At 41.9% G+C, this 15,984-nt stretch overlaps 1 protein-coding gene across 2 annotated transcripts in view; it reads left to right on the plus strand.

Moving 5' to 3' along the window:
• APMAP (adipocyte plasma membrane associated protein) overlaps positions 1-15,984 on the plus strand; it is a 64,096-nt gene that overhangs the window by 28,347 nt on the left and 19,765 nt on the right. For both annotated transcript variants that reach the window (XM_033937884.1, XM_033937885.1), the window contains exon 7: positions 6,283-6,417. In XM_033937884.1, coding sequence (XP_033793775.1) covers positions 6,283-6,417 — 135 coding nt within the window. The remainder of the gene's footprint in view (positions 1-6,282; positions 6,418-15,984) is intronic.

Here is a 15,984-nt window from a genome sequence, read left to right on the forward strand (position 1 = left end):
AGTGTTTTTGAGGTAGGATATTGTCTGGAGACACTTCCCTTGTCATAATTGTGGCATTTTTAGTATCAATTTGCAAGCTAAATACTTCACTCATCTAGGGTCAGGTGTGAAATATGAATTAGGTCATTTTTCTAACTGCAAAACAACAATATATTTTGTTTTAATGTTTGTATCACAGCTTCAACCCCTGATGGCAGCTTTAGAATGAAAAGTGGCCATGTCAGGTACCTGTTTTTCAATAAATTGCATATTTCTTGGTACAGTTGATCTACTTCATGTCTTTTTGCCTTTGTACTTAATGAAGCAACCATGGTCCACTGCCTTCAATATGTCTCTTATCAAATTTATGCCACACTTTCTGCATATCATTAAACTGTACACTCAAATAGCACAAGGAGTCCAACAGGAAACAGACCCATGAACGCAGTGCAAATGAAGAAAGCAGTGGGACAGGACAATTAACTTTCCACCATAGCCGACGGGATAGAATCAGTGATGTTTATTTCAGTTCAAACGTGAAGACCCACTGCTTGCTTCATTTGCACTCATAAATTATACATGTGTCGTCAGCTACCACCTCTTTATCTAAAGCAGTGATTCATTCAGTCTCCAGCAGGTGGAAGGATATAGCTTCAACCTTCAGCTCTGTTAGGCTGCTGATGATCCGTTCAACAGGCTCTCAGTTAAGCTTCCATGGCCTCAATTTGATCCAAGTGGAGGAGTGGCCTCGTGGTTAGAGCAGCTGCCTCGGAACTCTGAAGTTGTGAGTTTTATTCCCACTGCAGCACCTTGTGACTCTGGGCAAGTCACTTGCCACTTCATTGGCCCAGGTACAAAATAAGTACCTGTCTAAAATATGTAAACTGTTTTGATTGCAACCACACAGAAAAAGTGGTACGAGGAGCATTCAATAATTTATCTACCTGAGCATGAAAGAAAGTAGCGAGCGTGTTGAAATAGGTCTGTGCATGTTGCGACATGTCTTAAGGTTACTCGTGCACAGTTGCAGCTCAGTGCAAGTCTAACATTCCAAAAGACAATGTCAGGAGAGTCCTCGTGTGAATCAAGTAAGAAACTGCTAGATTTGGAGCACCGTTCAGTGATAAAATTTCTCACAAAAGAAGGGAAAAAGCCAAAGGAAATCCACGAACATGTGACTATACAAGTCCCATCCTCTTTACTCTTTATCCCCTTCACTGATGGTGCCAGTGATCTGTTTCCTGAACCTGTGCCACCTCCTACCCCTTGGCCCGGTTTGTCCCAGCATGTATAAGTCTCTCCATCTGTGTCCTTTCATTCTTCTTTCTATCTGATGAACCACTTAACAAGATCCTCCACCACTTCAAGGTCCCAAACCAGTATTGTCCATCACTTGAAACTTCAGACAGTAAGCAATTGCTGCAACTGTCCGCCACTTTGGCCAAGGTGAGTCTGCCACTGTGGTGGTTTCCCTTAAACCAGAGGTTGAGGTAAGTTCCCCTGCCTCAATCTCCAGATCTTCAGAGCTTTAGATACTCTTTTTGTTAACCATGGAATGAGGAAACATAAATTGATTTGTTTACTCTTTCATAAAGTACATAGATGAGGGACATTCCATGAAGTTATTTGGTAATAATTTTAAAACACTAGAAGAAGAAATTTTTCATTCAACGAATAGTTAACCTATGGAACTTTTTGCCAGAGGATGTTGTAACGGTGTTCAAAATGTCTGGGTTTATAAAAAGGTTTGAACAAGTTTCTGGAAGAAAAGTCTGCTATTGAGAGAGACACGGGGGAAACCACTGCTTGCCCTGGGATTGGTAGCATGAAATGTTACTACTATCTGGGTTTCTGCTGTGTACTTGTAACTTAGATTGGCCGCTGTGAAAACAGAATACTAGGCTAGATGGACCATTGGTCTTACCCAGTATGGCTGTTCTTATGTTCTAAAGTGCAGCAATTTGGGTGGGGGAGGGGGGACCACCAGGGACTTCAATATGCATGTGCTCATACAACTCTTCTAGTTAACTCTGTGGGCCTGTACCCCAGTCTTGGGCACTAGAGCAGCCCTCTTAAGCACTTGGCTCTATGACTGGTGTAAGTGATTGTGCCTAAATGCTAGGCATGTATTTTCTGGGTTATATTAGTATTCCGTGAAAGAAAGTTGGCTCCTGCTTTCCTTTTTTATAGAATGGTTCAGGGTGGATTTGATTTAAATCACTAGTCAGACTTGATTTAAATGACTCATTCTTGCTGGTAAAATCTTTAATATTTGCAACCATTTGAAGGTTTCATTTTTTGAAAATACTTTTCAGATTAGGCTTACCCCCTCTTCTATAAAGCCACGCAAGCCACTGCTACGTGGTAACGGCCCCGGAGCCCATAAAGATTTAAAGGAATGGTTCTCCCTTAACTCTGAAGTTTATTATAGTCGATATTATAGATCAATGTATCGCAAACTGTGTGCCGTGATACACACCGGCTGACTGCCTACAGGACCTGCCTCTCTCACCGTGAGGAAGTCAACCGGCGCAGATGACTCTCCTCCTGGCCGGTGTTTCTCCTCTCTCCGCACCTCCTGGATCCTTCCACCAGCGAATTGGGGCCAGATGGACCTCCGTGCATGTGCGGACGTCAATGCACGTGATGTCATTGCGTCGACGTCTGCACACTTTTTGGTGCTTTACGGCTGGGGCACTGGATTTAGTGTGCCGCTGGCCGGAAAGTTTGCGAGACACTGTTTTATAGATGGATAATTCCTGGGTACACTTGCTATAGCTAACTCTTCTTTGAGGACTTAAGGTTTGATCCTGGTATTGGATTTTGACAATATTTGCAGAAAATGAACTGAAGACTATTCTTGCAATTTAATTCTGTATTTTTGCGGTTCTGTTAAGTGCTCACTTAGTTCCTTCCAAATTTCAACAGCATCAGCAATGAAACAGCTATTTTGTTTAAAGTTTCAGAAATGGATTTCAGGATTCTTAGCATATCTTTCTCTTAAAGCAGCCCACTGTTGAGGATTTTGGCTGTAACAGCGACATCTATTTTTGTCTCAATTTTGTTCACAAACTTATCAGAATAGACCAGTTCTTGATATATTGCTCAAAACTATCCACCACAGAGTTCCCTTTAACATCTTGTGGGAGCGTTAGCTTGATACCACCCAATCTTTTCAGGGCTTCTGCAGCAAAATTATTGTTACGGAAGTATTTAGCAATTTCAATGACATCAGTCTTTATTTCCAGGACACTAGCTAGGAGGTGAAGCAAATAAGCACTACAGTTGTATGCTATTAGCTTGGTTTCTATCCATGCTCTCATAAATTTCTTCTCATTGAGAATACATTTGCAGCATTCTGTGTGCATCGATTTGTAAAGGAACAATTGGGCTAAGGTCTTTTTCTCAACTCTATTTTGCAACATTTTTGTTGTGAAGAAGCATGTTATCTCTGCAGACACAAATTCACTGTTTTGAGAAATGCAAAACCAAGCACCTGTGCTAATACCTTTTAAATAGAAAAATTGCCTGTGACATGAATGGAATTCATTTACCAAAAAATTTAAACATTGCTTGAATATACCAGCTCATGCTACATCAGTGGTCTCAAACTTTCAGCCCGGGGGCCACATGCAGCCCGCCAGGTACTATTTTTCGGCCCGCGGTCTGTACTAGTGCTGCCCGCTCTTTGCAGCGTCCTCTGGCTTCCCCCCTGGCCTCCCGCTCTTACCTTCAGATAATTACCACAGCTTGCAGAGAGGATTGCCGGTGCTGTAGCGATCCTTGCAGGCTGCCATCATCCTCAGCACACGTTTCCTCTGCCGCAATCCTGCCTCTTATGTCAGAGGAGGGGCTGGACCGCAGCAGAGGGAATGTGCTGTGGAGGCCGATGGCAGCCTGCAAGGAACGCTACAGCACTGGCGATCCTCTCTGCAGGCTGCGGTAATTAGCTGAAACTAAGACCGGGAGGCCAGGAGGAAACTGGAGGACGCTGCAAAGAAGGGGAGAACATGCAGGCCTTTGGTGGGGGGAGGAAGATTTATAAACTATAAAGAGTTTTACCTCATGCAAAATTGTTATTTCTTTAATAAAGACATTAATTTTTTTCTGCGGCCCTCCAAGTACCTACAAATCCAAAATATGGCCCTGCAAAGAGTTTGAGACCATTGTGCTACATAATTAAAAACTAATCCTTATTTCATGGAGTACATTACAGTCCAAAAGTAATCTTATACATTTTTAAATAAAATCTTAAATCTAAGCAGTGTTACAAAATCAATAAAAACAATACAACACATTAATAAATGGCAGTAGACTAACTTCTTTGAAGAATAGCCACCTTCATATTTTCACATGAATGTATCAACAAACAAATGTCTTCAGCACTTTTTAAAAAAATATCTATAGACCTACAAAAACGCAATTAACCTGTCAGTGTTTTCTAAGATTTTTCATTAGAAAAACATTCTATTTAAAAAAAAAATCTGATTTAATAAATTTAAAATCTGATCTATTCTTTTTTTTTTAATCATTGATTTTTATCTACCCTGGTCTTCTACTGTGCACTCTCTGGGTGTCTAAATGGAGGTGTCCAGTTAATTGTCAATCTGTGTTGCAGCATAGTGATGACAAAAACTTATGATTATTATTGTTGAACCTTTTGAAAAGGTATCTAATTGAAGAGGTAATAAAACTCATGAAAATATTTGTGGAATGCTAGGGTTTTTATTTTATTTTGTTTTTGTTTTTATATTTTAATTGTGATTTTATGTATATAATAATCTATAATAATAAAACGCTAAGCACGAATGTGCACTCTTAGTACGTGCTTCCCTGATCCTTGATCTGTCGGGCTGTGGCTGGCAAGAGTGTGCATGCGCGCTTACTATGTCACCACAGCCGGCGGAGGGAGCGAACGCTAGGAGCTGCCAGCAGGTACGCCCTGGATCGCCATCTTGGCGGCGGTTTTTTATTTTTTTTCCACGGGTCCAAGATGCGATCTCCTGGCAGCGGTGGCTTGGATTTTTTTGGGTAGGCTGGCTGCCGGGAGTGAAGAAGAGACCCGTCAGTGCATGCATAGCAGTGTAGGGGAACTTTAATGGCATGCCAGTAACAACCACCAGTAATGAGCATGTGCGCCAGCGCACCAAAAACTAGGCCATGGGCTGGAAGGCCATAGGTCTGGGAACCGGCACCAGAACTCGCGGAGCATCAGCTGCCAGGAGGAGGGCTTCGAGGCGAGGCGCCTCAGGCCGCGAGAAGACATGGATGGCGGTGGAGGGAGCGATCGCAGAGTCCTGCCGTCCGGAACAAGTTGAGGAGCACCAAGTCGAGGGGGGGGGGGCGGGGGGAAACGTGAGATCCACCTCTAATACGTCAGAGATGTGGAAGCGAATAGAATAACTCAGATCACAGAAAGCTGGAGTAGATCAGGAAGGTAGGATTCAAATTTTAACATCTTTCTTGGTTGAACAATTACAGACCAAATGTGGCGACATTTTGTCTAAATTAAACTGCATCAGTGGTCAACAGACATCAAAACACAGCTTACTCCAAGATCATAGGTTTAAAATGCAACTTTAATTTCCAGATAAAGTGGCGTGCTCCAAGAAAAACTAATTAATCCAAAATTGGTAAAGTGGGAAAATATAAATATTAAAGTGCAAAAAAATTTTTGCTGCTACTGCACAGGGAAGTGGAGTGGGGAGGGAAATGCTGCTGGTGAGGAAAGGGGGCTGGGGCTGAAAGGGAAAAGATGCGAGAAGGGGGCTGGGTGGGTAAAAATGGGTTTGGAGCTGGGGCTGAAAATAGGGGACATGTGAGGGAAGGAGGCTTTACTAGCACCCGTTAATGTAATGGGCTAAAAAACTTGTGATGTATGTTCTTTTAGGAATTTGCTAATAGGTGGCATGCAAATCAAACTAAACTCTGAGCACTACCTCTTTATCATTCCTAGTCTGCATCAAGTGTATCATGTTAGAAAAATCTTGCATCATTCAGTTGTACCCCCTCTTTTTCTAACGCATAGCATAGGTTTTAGTGCCGGCAGTGGCGCTAACTGCTTTGACACTAATAGAATTTCTATGAGCATCGGAGCAGTTACTGCTGCTGCCGGGTCTAAAACCCACACTGTGTGTTAGTAAAAGAGAGGGTTAGTGTTTAGGGCAGAATTAACTTACTTTTTTTTTTTTTTTTAACATCTCAAAGTGATTGCAGACAGCAGCTTTCTCCGTTTTTATGTTGATAGTAAAACTTGAATGTATTGGGCGACATTACTGAAATTGCACTTTTTCCTCCCTAAAGATTATTGGAATATGATACAGTGACCAGAGAAGTGAAAGTGTTGTTGGATGGCCTGAGGTTCCCAAATGGAGTTCAACTTTCTCCTGCTGAGGACTTTGTTCTTGTGGCAGAAACAACTATGGCTAGGATAAGAAGGTACGTGCAAAAGTGACGGCTAAGAGTTGACACACTGCTGCTGCTGTATGGATGTATCCATTAACGTATCAGCAGCGTGTTTGTTTTTTAAGCCTTAGCAGAAATTGACATGTCTCTTTTTTTTACCAGGCGGCTTGAAAATTCTTTCAAAGATATCAGCATGCAGTTGAAAGTGTGTTCTTGTGTTTGTTCTCAATCAACAAGTTTCCCCCAAAAAATATGATAATGCAGACCAGGATTGGCAAGCCCCATAGAGCTTGTGTCTGCTTGTACACTACTGTTTTTATAAATCCACAGAGAGCTGAATTTTTAAGTTATTGCACATCATATATTTTTTTTATTCAAATTATAATAAGTCCACATACTTGCATAAAGATTAGAAATATAATAAAATTACAAAATGACAACAAAAAAAGACATTGTACATGAGCTTACTAACGATGAACCCTATCTGGTCTTGCTTATTCTTCTGGTGGCCCAACTTAATTATCCCAAATTACCAACAATCCGGTCCTCGGTTAATACAGATAATAGAACCATACTTCCTGTGTCGTACTAAAACTGCATTTCACTTTGATTGATTGCTCTTATTGAACTTGGTCCTTTCTTTTTCATCTGCTTTGTTGTTGTTATTAATAAATAAATAAAAGTCTGCAATGAAATAGGAAATATAATAAATCAATCCATAAATATGGTTAATAATTCATCTTTTTTGTTACTTTATTTAGTCCACATATTGGATCTAAGAACAAAGAAATAAAAGAATAGGCAAAAAAATTTATATAAACTTATCAAGACTTAACCCCTCTTTTATTAAGGTGTGCTAACCGATTAGCGTTTGCTATTCTAATTAGCGCACACTAACGCATCCATAGATTAACATGTTTAGCGCACCTTAGTAAAAGAGGGCCTTAGTTAACCCCCCAAACAGCTGGTTCGTTACACTGTGGGTAATTCAATTGGGCCAATACTGACTCCCCCCATCCATGCGGAGTCTCACAGGGCTCCTCCTTATCCCCCAACATTTATCTAGCCTCATTGGCGACTCTACTACAAAAATTAAAAATCACATTTTACATTTATGCTGATGACATCACCATAGTCCATCCTCTAACAAACCTGACTTCCGAAATGAAGAATCATCTAGCATCAACATCAAAACACGTTGAATTGTGGATGACCGAGTTCAAACTGAAACTCAACTCTGAAAAAACCAATTTCTTCCTGGCAAGCCCGAATGACAAAATCAAAGATACTTCAATTTCCCTGAACGGACAGGCCTTCCCTATCGTCGATTCCATAAAAATCCTGGGAGTGACGCTAGACTGTTACCTCACTCTAGATCAGCGGTCTCAAACACGCGGCCTGCGGGCCGCATGTGGCTCTCCAGGTTTTATTTGTGGCCCGCGGTCTGGAGGCATCATTCTCTTCCTTTTGGAGCAGCAGCCGGCTCGTTCGTTCAAAGCCGCGGGTTGGCGGCTCCTTGCGCTATCCACTCCTGCATCGGAAGCCTCTCTGATGTCACAACATCAGAGAGGCTTCGGACGCAGGCACGGATCTCGCAAGGAGCCACCACCCGTGGCTTTGAACGAACGAGCCGCCAGACACGCTGCTGCTCCAGTGGCGTACCAAGGGGGGGGGGGGACAGTCCACTGTTCTCCCTAGAGTGCTGAACCTGCTTCCCTTCCCTTCTCACTGCTGCCATCGGGGATCAGGCCGGCACTGTGTTCTTTGATCTCCCTGCTTCTCTTCCCTGCAGGGCCGACCAACTCTCGCGGCCCGACGTCAATTCTGACGTCGAGAGGACGTTCTGGCTAGCCAATCGCTGCCTGGCTGCCCGGAACGTCCTTTCCGACGTTAGAATTGAAGTCGGGCGGCGAGAGTTGGTCGGCCCGGTGCAGAAGAGAAGCAGGGAAATGGCCTGTTCCCGATAGCGGCAGCAGCAGCCTATTCCGCGGCAGCGGTGGCATGGGGGAGGGCAGGAAGGAAGAAAGAAAGAAAGAAGGTGGGGAAAGGGAGCCAGAAAAAAAAGCAAAAAATGGGGCACAGAGGAAGGAAGAAAGAAGGAGGAGGGACAGGGAACCAGAAACAAAGCAAAAAATGGGGCACGGAATCAAAGAAAGACAGACAGAGAAAGAAAGAAAGAAAAAGTTGGAGGAGGGAATGAGGTCTGGAGGAGAGGAAGCATACAGGAGGCTGAAAGAAGGGAAGAAGTATAGGATGCACACACAGTCAGAAGAATAAAGCGCAACCAGAGACTGATGAAATTACCAAAGAAAGGTAGGAAAATGATTTTATTTTCAATTTAGTGATTGAAATGTGCCAGTTTTGAGAAAGAAAAGATATTGAACTTTAAATGTGAGTGCTGCAGAAAAAAATAGAGTACTTGGAGGGCCGCAGAAAAAATAGTTAATGTCTTATTAAAGAAATGACAATTTTGCATGAGGTAAAACTCTTTATAGTTTATATATCTTTCCTTTTAACTGTTAAAGGAAAGTTTTATAAACTATAAAGAGTTTTACCTCATGCAAAATTGTCATTTCTTTAATAAGACATTAACTATTTTTTCTGCGGCCCTCCAAGTACCTACAAATCCAAAATGTGGCCCCGCAAAGGGTTTGAGTTTGAAACCACTGCTCTAGATATTCACACAGAGTCACTGATCAAAAAAGGCTTCTCGACACTATGGAAACTTAGAACCATCAGAAAGCACTTCGACACAGCATCCTTTTGCCTACTGGTACAGTCCTCCATCTTAAGCCTGCTCGACTACTGTAATATCATCTATCTGGGGTCCCTCAAGAAAACCATTCAAAGACTCAGATAATGAAAAGCAGCTAAATATTATGAAGAATAATTATATGAAATTCTATGAAATTGCTAGTAGAAATGAAATGGTAGAAAACTGAAAAGTAAATTTTTAAAAAAAATTATAAAAAGAAAATACACGATTGGGTGAGCCATTGAAGATAGCTGCCACACTGTGCTATGTTAGATAGGGTGGCGTTCTGAGATTCCCCACATGTATTATATTTAAAAAATTTTGTTCTAAAAAATTCTGTTGTGGATGCAGCATGATATATTTTTGATAATTAAATTTAGAACAGCATCTGTCTCGTGCCTGTGAAGATGCATAAGGACACTTATGGATGCCCAAAGCCATTTCCAGTGGAAACGACGCCCATACTGGCCTTGGGTATCGGTAGGTACAAGTCAGATGCTTATATTGTAGGCGTCCTTCACGGCATGGATATATATATATTTTTTAAACATGCATCCTGATTGGCTGGTGAGACAGCAGTAGGACATCTACCGCCACTTACAGTTGGGACACCGTTTGGAGAATCAGTCCTTAAATGCATAGGATTTAAGCCCTGCATTAGTGGACACTCCATAAAACTAACAGATATCGAATTTAAAAGAAATTGCTGAGCCAGGATGATTAAGGCTTGTAGCATAGCTTGCTAATTTTTTATAGGCTTTGCCTCCAACACAAAAGCCTCTACTTATCCCTAGAGGTGAGCAAAAAAGAATTGAAGCATTCTGTAGTATGTGCTGGATACTCCCTTTAACTGACATCACAAATGAAATTATAGACAACCTCTCAAACACAGAAATCGAAAAATGGACCACCACCTTCAAACTAAAACTAAACACAGAGAAAACAAAAGTCTTTTTGGCAAGCCCCAATGACAAAATTACGAGAACATCGTTAAAAATAAACAACCACGAATATCCAATATCCAATACCATAAAAATACTGGGTATCACTCTAGATCCACACCTAACCATGGCTGACCACACAAACTTACTGGTGAAAAAATGTTTTTACACGCTGTGGAAGCTAAGGACCATTAAAAAATACTTCGACCCAACATCCTTCAGGTTGCTGGTGCAATCGCTGATCCTATCCATTCTTGACTACTGCAACATCATCTACCTGGGTATCCCCCCAAAAAATTGAGATTAGTACAAAACACCGCTGTTCACTTAATCTTCGGACTGAGAAAAAAAGACCACATTAGCCCCTACTATAAAAAACTGCACTGGCTACCAATAGAAGCGCGAAGACTATTCAAATTTGCATGTATCTGTTTCAAACAAGTCTGGGGACTAGCACCTTCCTACCTGCAAACTCACTTCATTCTGCAGAACCCCACACGAACAACCAGAAACAAAAATATTTTTGCATACCCAAAGATCTCAGGCTGAAGATACAAATCATTCCTGGATAGAACCTTCATGTTCCAAGAGAATAGACAGCAAGTCTGGCTGAGAAACTGCATAAATGAACCCAAACTGACTTACAATGCATTCTGAAAATCAATTGAAAATGCTCTATTCGACAAATTCACTGACTAAAACAGACCACCCTCTCTATGATATTCCCCTCTGTAAACGCTATTACAATCTCTCAGGAAGCTCCAATTTTCATGTATTCTTTACCCATGGAACTTAAATTAGTATGTAACTTTTCTATTTTAGGCTTCTTGTTATTCGCTGATTGTCCAGCCTTCTTTCAATGTGAACCGCCTAGAAGTCGCTTGACTATGGCGGTATAGAAAAATAAAGTTGTTATTATTAGTAACCTGATTGTCCACTTTGAAATAGGATTTGGGCTTGATGGACCTTTGTTCTGACCACATGGGATGGCTTACCTTCTTGTCCTGCTAAGTCTGTTAACAGCCTTGGTCCTATAGATTATCAAATTCTTTGTCCATCTCTTGGAGTCTTTGTGGTTTTGGTTCTTTCCATTGTCTTGTTACTTGGCTTATTAATTTAATCCTCTTTCTAGTGCTCTGTCCTCTTTGCTAAAAAAAAAAAAAAATCTCCTTGCAGGTACACATGTTTTTCTCTAGCAATATCTTCTTTAAATGTCCTGCTCTCTTCTTCCATTGGGTGTTCTATCTGTCATTTGCTAAAAATGCTAAGATTTTTTTTCACATTGTACTTCAGCATTAATCCTGCTTCTCACTGCTTGGATGCATGCCCATCCTTGAACTCAGCTCAGATAAAACTGAGGTCCATGTTCCATTTTCCAGCTTCAAAATACCTTTGTTGTTGCCTCTTCCAGATTTTTTATTTTTTCTAAAATAAGTTCTGTCTGTCGGTGAAAGGCATTCTGGGTGGGCTACCATATTACAAAAAAAAAAAAGGAAATATATAAAACCTCATAAATTCTTTATAAAACAGTCATTAAAACTTTTTATTCCATTGTGTCTTCCTGACCAGTTCAAAATGAATGAGTTATGTCTATCTACCAGCTGATGGAGACAGAGAAAAAAAACAATTCCAAGAGTTTTCTCTTTTAGGGAGGTATTGTGTAGCCTGTAATGTTCAGTATTTTCCTCCAAGTAGATGGTGGATGGATCATAGAGTTCTTTCTTGGTGCTTGTCTGCTCCTTGGCCTGACTAATTCCAGGTGACAGTTGAACAGGAGGACAATTGCTCAGGTTATAATCTGAACTTTCTCACTGAATTTTGATAATACCCAGAGGTTCTGGGTCCCTTATCTTCCAGCTTGGGTGACACCTGGGGGTGCTGGGTCCCTCCTCTTGACCTCTGAGGTGACTTTGGAGTGTGAAGTGAGGCAAAAGGTTATTGGAAAGTGTGTGTGGCTGTCTTCTGAAGACCAAGTATGTATTTACCCTTCCTGCTTCTAGTTTTACTTCACTGAGGTAGGCCCCTATTTTTTTTTTTTTTTTCTTGCTTGCTGGTGGACATGAAGCTTCCATGCCTTTATTTTAAGTGCGTTTTGAGTTTTTAATTGCCAAAAAGAATTATGCTGTTCTTGCCTTTCCAGTATATTGCATTTCAGCTTGGAAGTTATCTTTTCTCATCCTGGATGTTTTTCAGGAGGGCTAGTTTTATTTTTCCTGCCTCAATGTTTTGGTGGATTTCTTTTTGGCTGAGCATAATTTTGCTTTGTTTGGTTCTGGCTTACTTTTTTTTTTTTTTACCATTAGAAATATCTTACTGAGCACATTTTGTGTCTCTGGCAGTTCAGCAAGGTGTCTCACCCACATAGGGCTAGATGCACCTAATTCACAAAATGGCTCACCGCGTGTTTTTCCCCTTGATCACCCATTTTCCGATCTGGCCATGCAAATTAGCTAAAACCCCATGCAAAGGAGCGAAGCGATTGATGCACTAACATTGCTTGACTATGCAAAAAAAAACCCCAGGGGTTTTAGCTGTCGGTAAAAACCAACAGGTCAGTCACTGTTACTGATAGTTCTGTCTGGCCTTTTCATTTTTCAATGACACAGACTATCTGTCCCATTAAAAGAAAAAAAGTCCCCCACCACTGATGGCCCTCCCCAATGACACCCGATGAATGCAGCCGCTGGAATCCCCCCCATTCGAAAAAATTGACATGAGGGATGTCCACTTCCTCCTGCCAAGCTGTCACCATCACCCCTCATGAGAGAAAATTGGGATGAGGAATGCTTACTCTCTCCTGCCAATGGAGGCTCTCACCAAACCATCAAACACCTTCCCCCCCTTCCGCTTCAAAAAAAGGCAGGAGGGATGCCCACTCCCTCCTGCCACTGGATGCTCCCTAAAACTCCCCCCCATACTTTTGGTAGATATTGGAAGCCGGAGGGAAGTATAGTCCCTCCAGGTCTGAAGCCTGCCCATTGAAAATGACAGACCTTCCCCTACCTGGTGCACCATGTATTGCACGGGGCGGGGCCTTAGGTGTCGTCTTCTCTGTTTTCTGTTTTTTTCTTTGTCCCATCCTAATTGGGGCAGTGCTTTGCTCTATCCCATTCATTCTGGACTAGTCTGGCTAGATGGAAGGGAAAATTATGATGATTTTATTTCTTTTAGTCATACCAGACCAGTCCAGAAATTATCCCTCTCTGGTTTTGCTTAAGTGTTTTCTTTCTGCTTTTCATTTCCTTCATATGGATGCCTCACATCTCCTGACTCTGTGAGATACCTGTATGTCGGTTGAAAGTAAGCCTCATTCTATAATAGCAGTATATCTTCAGTGGCATGTTGGCTATAGTCTCTTCCAGTTGTCATTTATAATGATCGCTGTTGCTTAGTTATACTGAACATTCCCGGCTGCATGATACCCTTAAAGAGCGAAGCTCTTGCAACTATTTTTTTCTCTGGCTCCATCCCCTGGTAGATGGACGTAATCCATTTTTTCTGGACTGGTCTAACATGACTAAAGGAAAGAAAATTATCAGGTAAGAAACATGATTTTTCCATTTCAAAGGATTTGAATGACTGGCTTATCTTAAGAAAGATTATGAGAATTTAGCTTTGCAAATGAATAGAAAACTGGTGGATTAATGATTGGCTGAAAGTCTTGCCATTATAGCAGAACTCTCTCTTCCTAGATGTCTTCTCTTTTTTTCTGTTAATCATGAAATTTACACAGTGTGTGTTTGTTTCACTGTTGAGGCCTGCCATGTTTTGCTTCATTGCATGGTTTTCTAGAAAACTTTTTATCTCCCTGTGGTGCATAATGCAGAATAGCAGACTGACCTGCTGCAATGTTGTAGTACTTCTTTGAAATGGGAGGAGGAGGGCTGTGAGTCCCAAAATACACTAGAATAATAGCTGAAAGTGCCACTCCAGACACCGGGCCGATAAAATCAGATTAAAATAAAATAAAAATTTAGTGAAAGGTAGGGTGGGTGGGTGAACAGGAGCCAGTGATGTGAACAATGAAAAGTAGGGTGCCAGTGATGTGAACAGGAGCAGGTAAAGAGGAATTTCTTAAAAAGAAAACCCAAAGTGGGTATAGAGCTCCACAACCTGAGGCTTGTAACCCATTAAAGATAAAATATCTTCAGTATCATTTCTGATTTTACCGGTGGTTCTGAATGTTTGATTTAATATCTGGTAACCACTAGTTTTTCTAGTATATAGTTCTGTATCTTGTCTGTACTTAGTGTATTGGAATGCTTTTTCATTTGTGTGTTTAGATTCTGCCGTTGACATACAGTAACTGTTGCTTCCTTATCCTCGGTGGTAGATTAGACTTTTTGCTTGTTTGTTTCATAAAGTAGAAAGCTTGGCTGCTGCTCATGAAAAACAATTGAATCTACTACTACCACTATTTAATATTTCTATAGCGCTGCTAGGTATATACAGTGCTGTGCAACAATATAAGAGATGGTCCCTGCTGAGTAGAGCTTACAATCTAAAATTAACAGACAATAGGACAAGTAGGGGCATAGGGAGTTGTTCAGGGTGCTGAGGGGGTTATGAGTTAAATGCTTTCTCAAAGAGGTGGGCTTTTACTCTGGATTTGAATAGTTTCAGGGATGCAGCTTGATGAACTGATTTAGGCAGTTTGCTCCAGGCGTATGTGCAGCAGGAGAGAGAGAGAGAGTGCACAGTCTGGAGTTGGCAGTAGAAGGATACATATAGGAGAGATTTGCTTGATGGACGGAATACCCATACACTTGTAGAGGAACGTAGAGAGAAGAGAGATATGATCGAGACATTCAAGTATCTCACGGGCCGCATCGAGGTGGAAGAAGATATCTTCTTTTTCAAGGGTCCCACGGCAACAAGGGGACATCCTTGGAAAATCAGGGGCGGGAAACTGCACGGTGACACTAGGAAGTTCTTCTTTACTGAAAGGGTGGTTGATCGCTGGAATAGTCTTCCACTTCAGGTTATTGAGGCCAGCAGCGTGCCAGATTTTAAGGCCAAATGGGATAGACATGTGAGATCTATCCGCAAAGATAGATAGGGAGGGTCATTGGGGTGGGCAGACTTGATGGGCCGTGGCCCTTATCTGCCGTCTATTTCTATGTTTCTATGTTGTAGGGCAATAAGAGGAGTTTGAACTGTATACGGAAGTGAATGGGGAGCCAGTGAAGTGACTTGAGGAGAGGGGGTGATGTGAGCATACTGACTGGTGAAATATAAGTCGTGTAGCAACATTCTGAACGGATTGAAGGAGAGATGATTACACAGGAGGCCAGTGGGAAGCAGGTTGCAGTAGTCTAGGCGAGAGTGGATAAGGGTTTTGCTAGTGTGCTCAGAGAGGAAAGATCAGATTTTGGTGATATAGAGAAAGAAGTGATAGTTTTTGGCGGTCTGTTGGATTTTTGCAGAGAAGGATGAAGTCAAAGATGACACCAAGTTTGTGAGCCGACGAGACGGGGAAGGCGAGCGCGTTATCCACCGAGAGATGAGTAGGTTTGGGCGGAGATGAGTAGGTTTGGGTGGAGGGAGAGAAGATGTAGGTTTGGGCGGAATGACAAGTAGTTCAGTCTTGGCCATGTTTAGTTTTAAGTGACAGCAGGACATCCAGGCAAAAATGTTGGACAAGCAAGCTGGGACTGGGACTTGTGCTTGGATTCCTGTAGAGATTTCAGGTATAGAGAGAGGGATCTGGGAGTCGTCAGCACAGAGATGATATTGAAAACTATGGGAAGAGATCAGAGCACCGACGGAATGAGTATAGATAGAGAAGAGGTCGCAGGACAGAGCCCTGGTGTATTTCGATCGATAGTGGAAGAGCAGCAGAGGAGGATCCACCGCTGCATGCTCTAAAGGTGTGATGTGAGAGAACGGGACCCTGGAATCCAC

This window comes from Geotrypetes seraphini, chromosome 3, assembly GCF_902459505.1.
Source record: "Geotrypetes seraphini chromosome 3, aGeoSer1.1, whole genome shotgun sequence".
In the NCBI taxonomy this organism is placed as follows: Eukaryota; Metazoa; Chordata; class Amphibia; order Gymnophiona; family Dermophiidae; genus Geotrypetes; species Geotrypetes seraphini.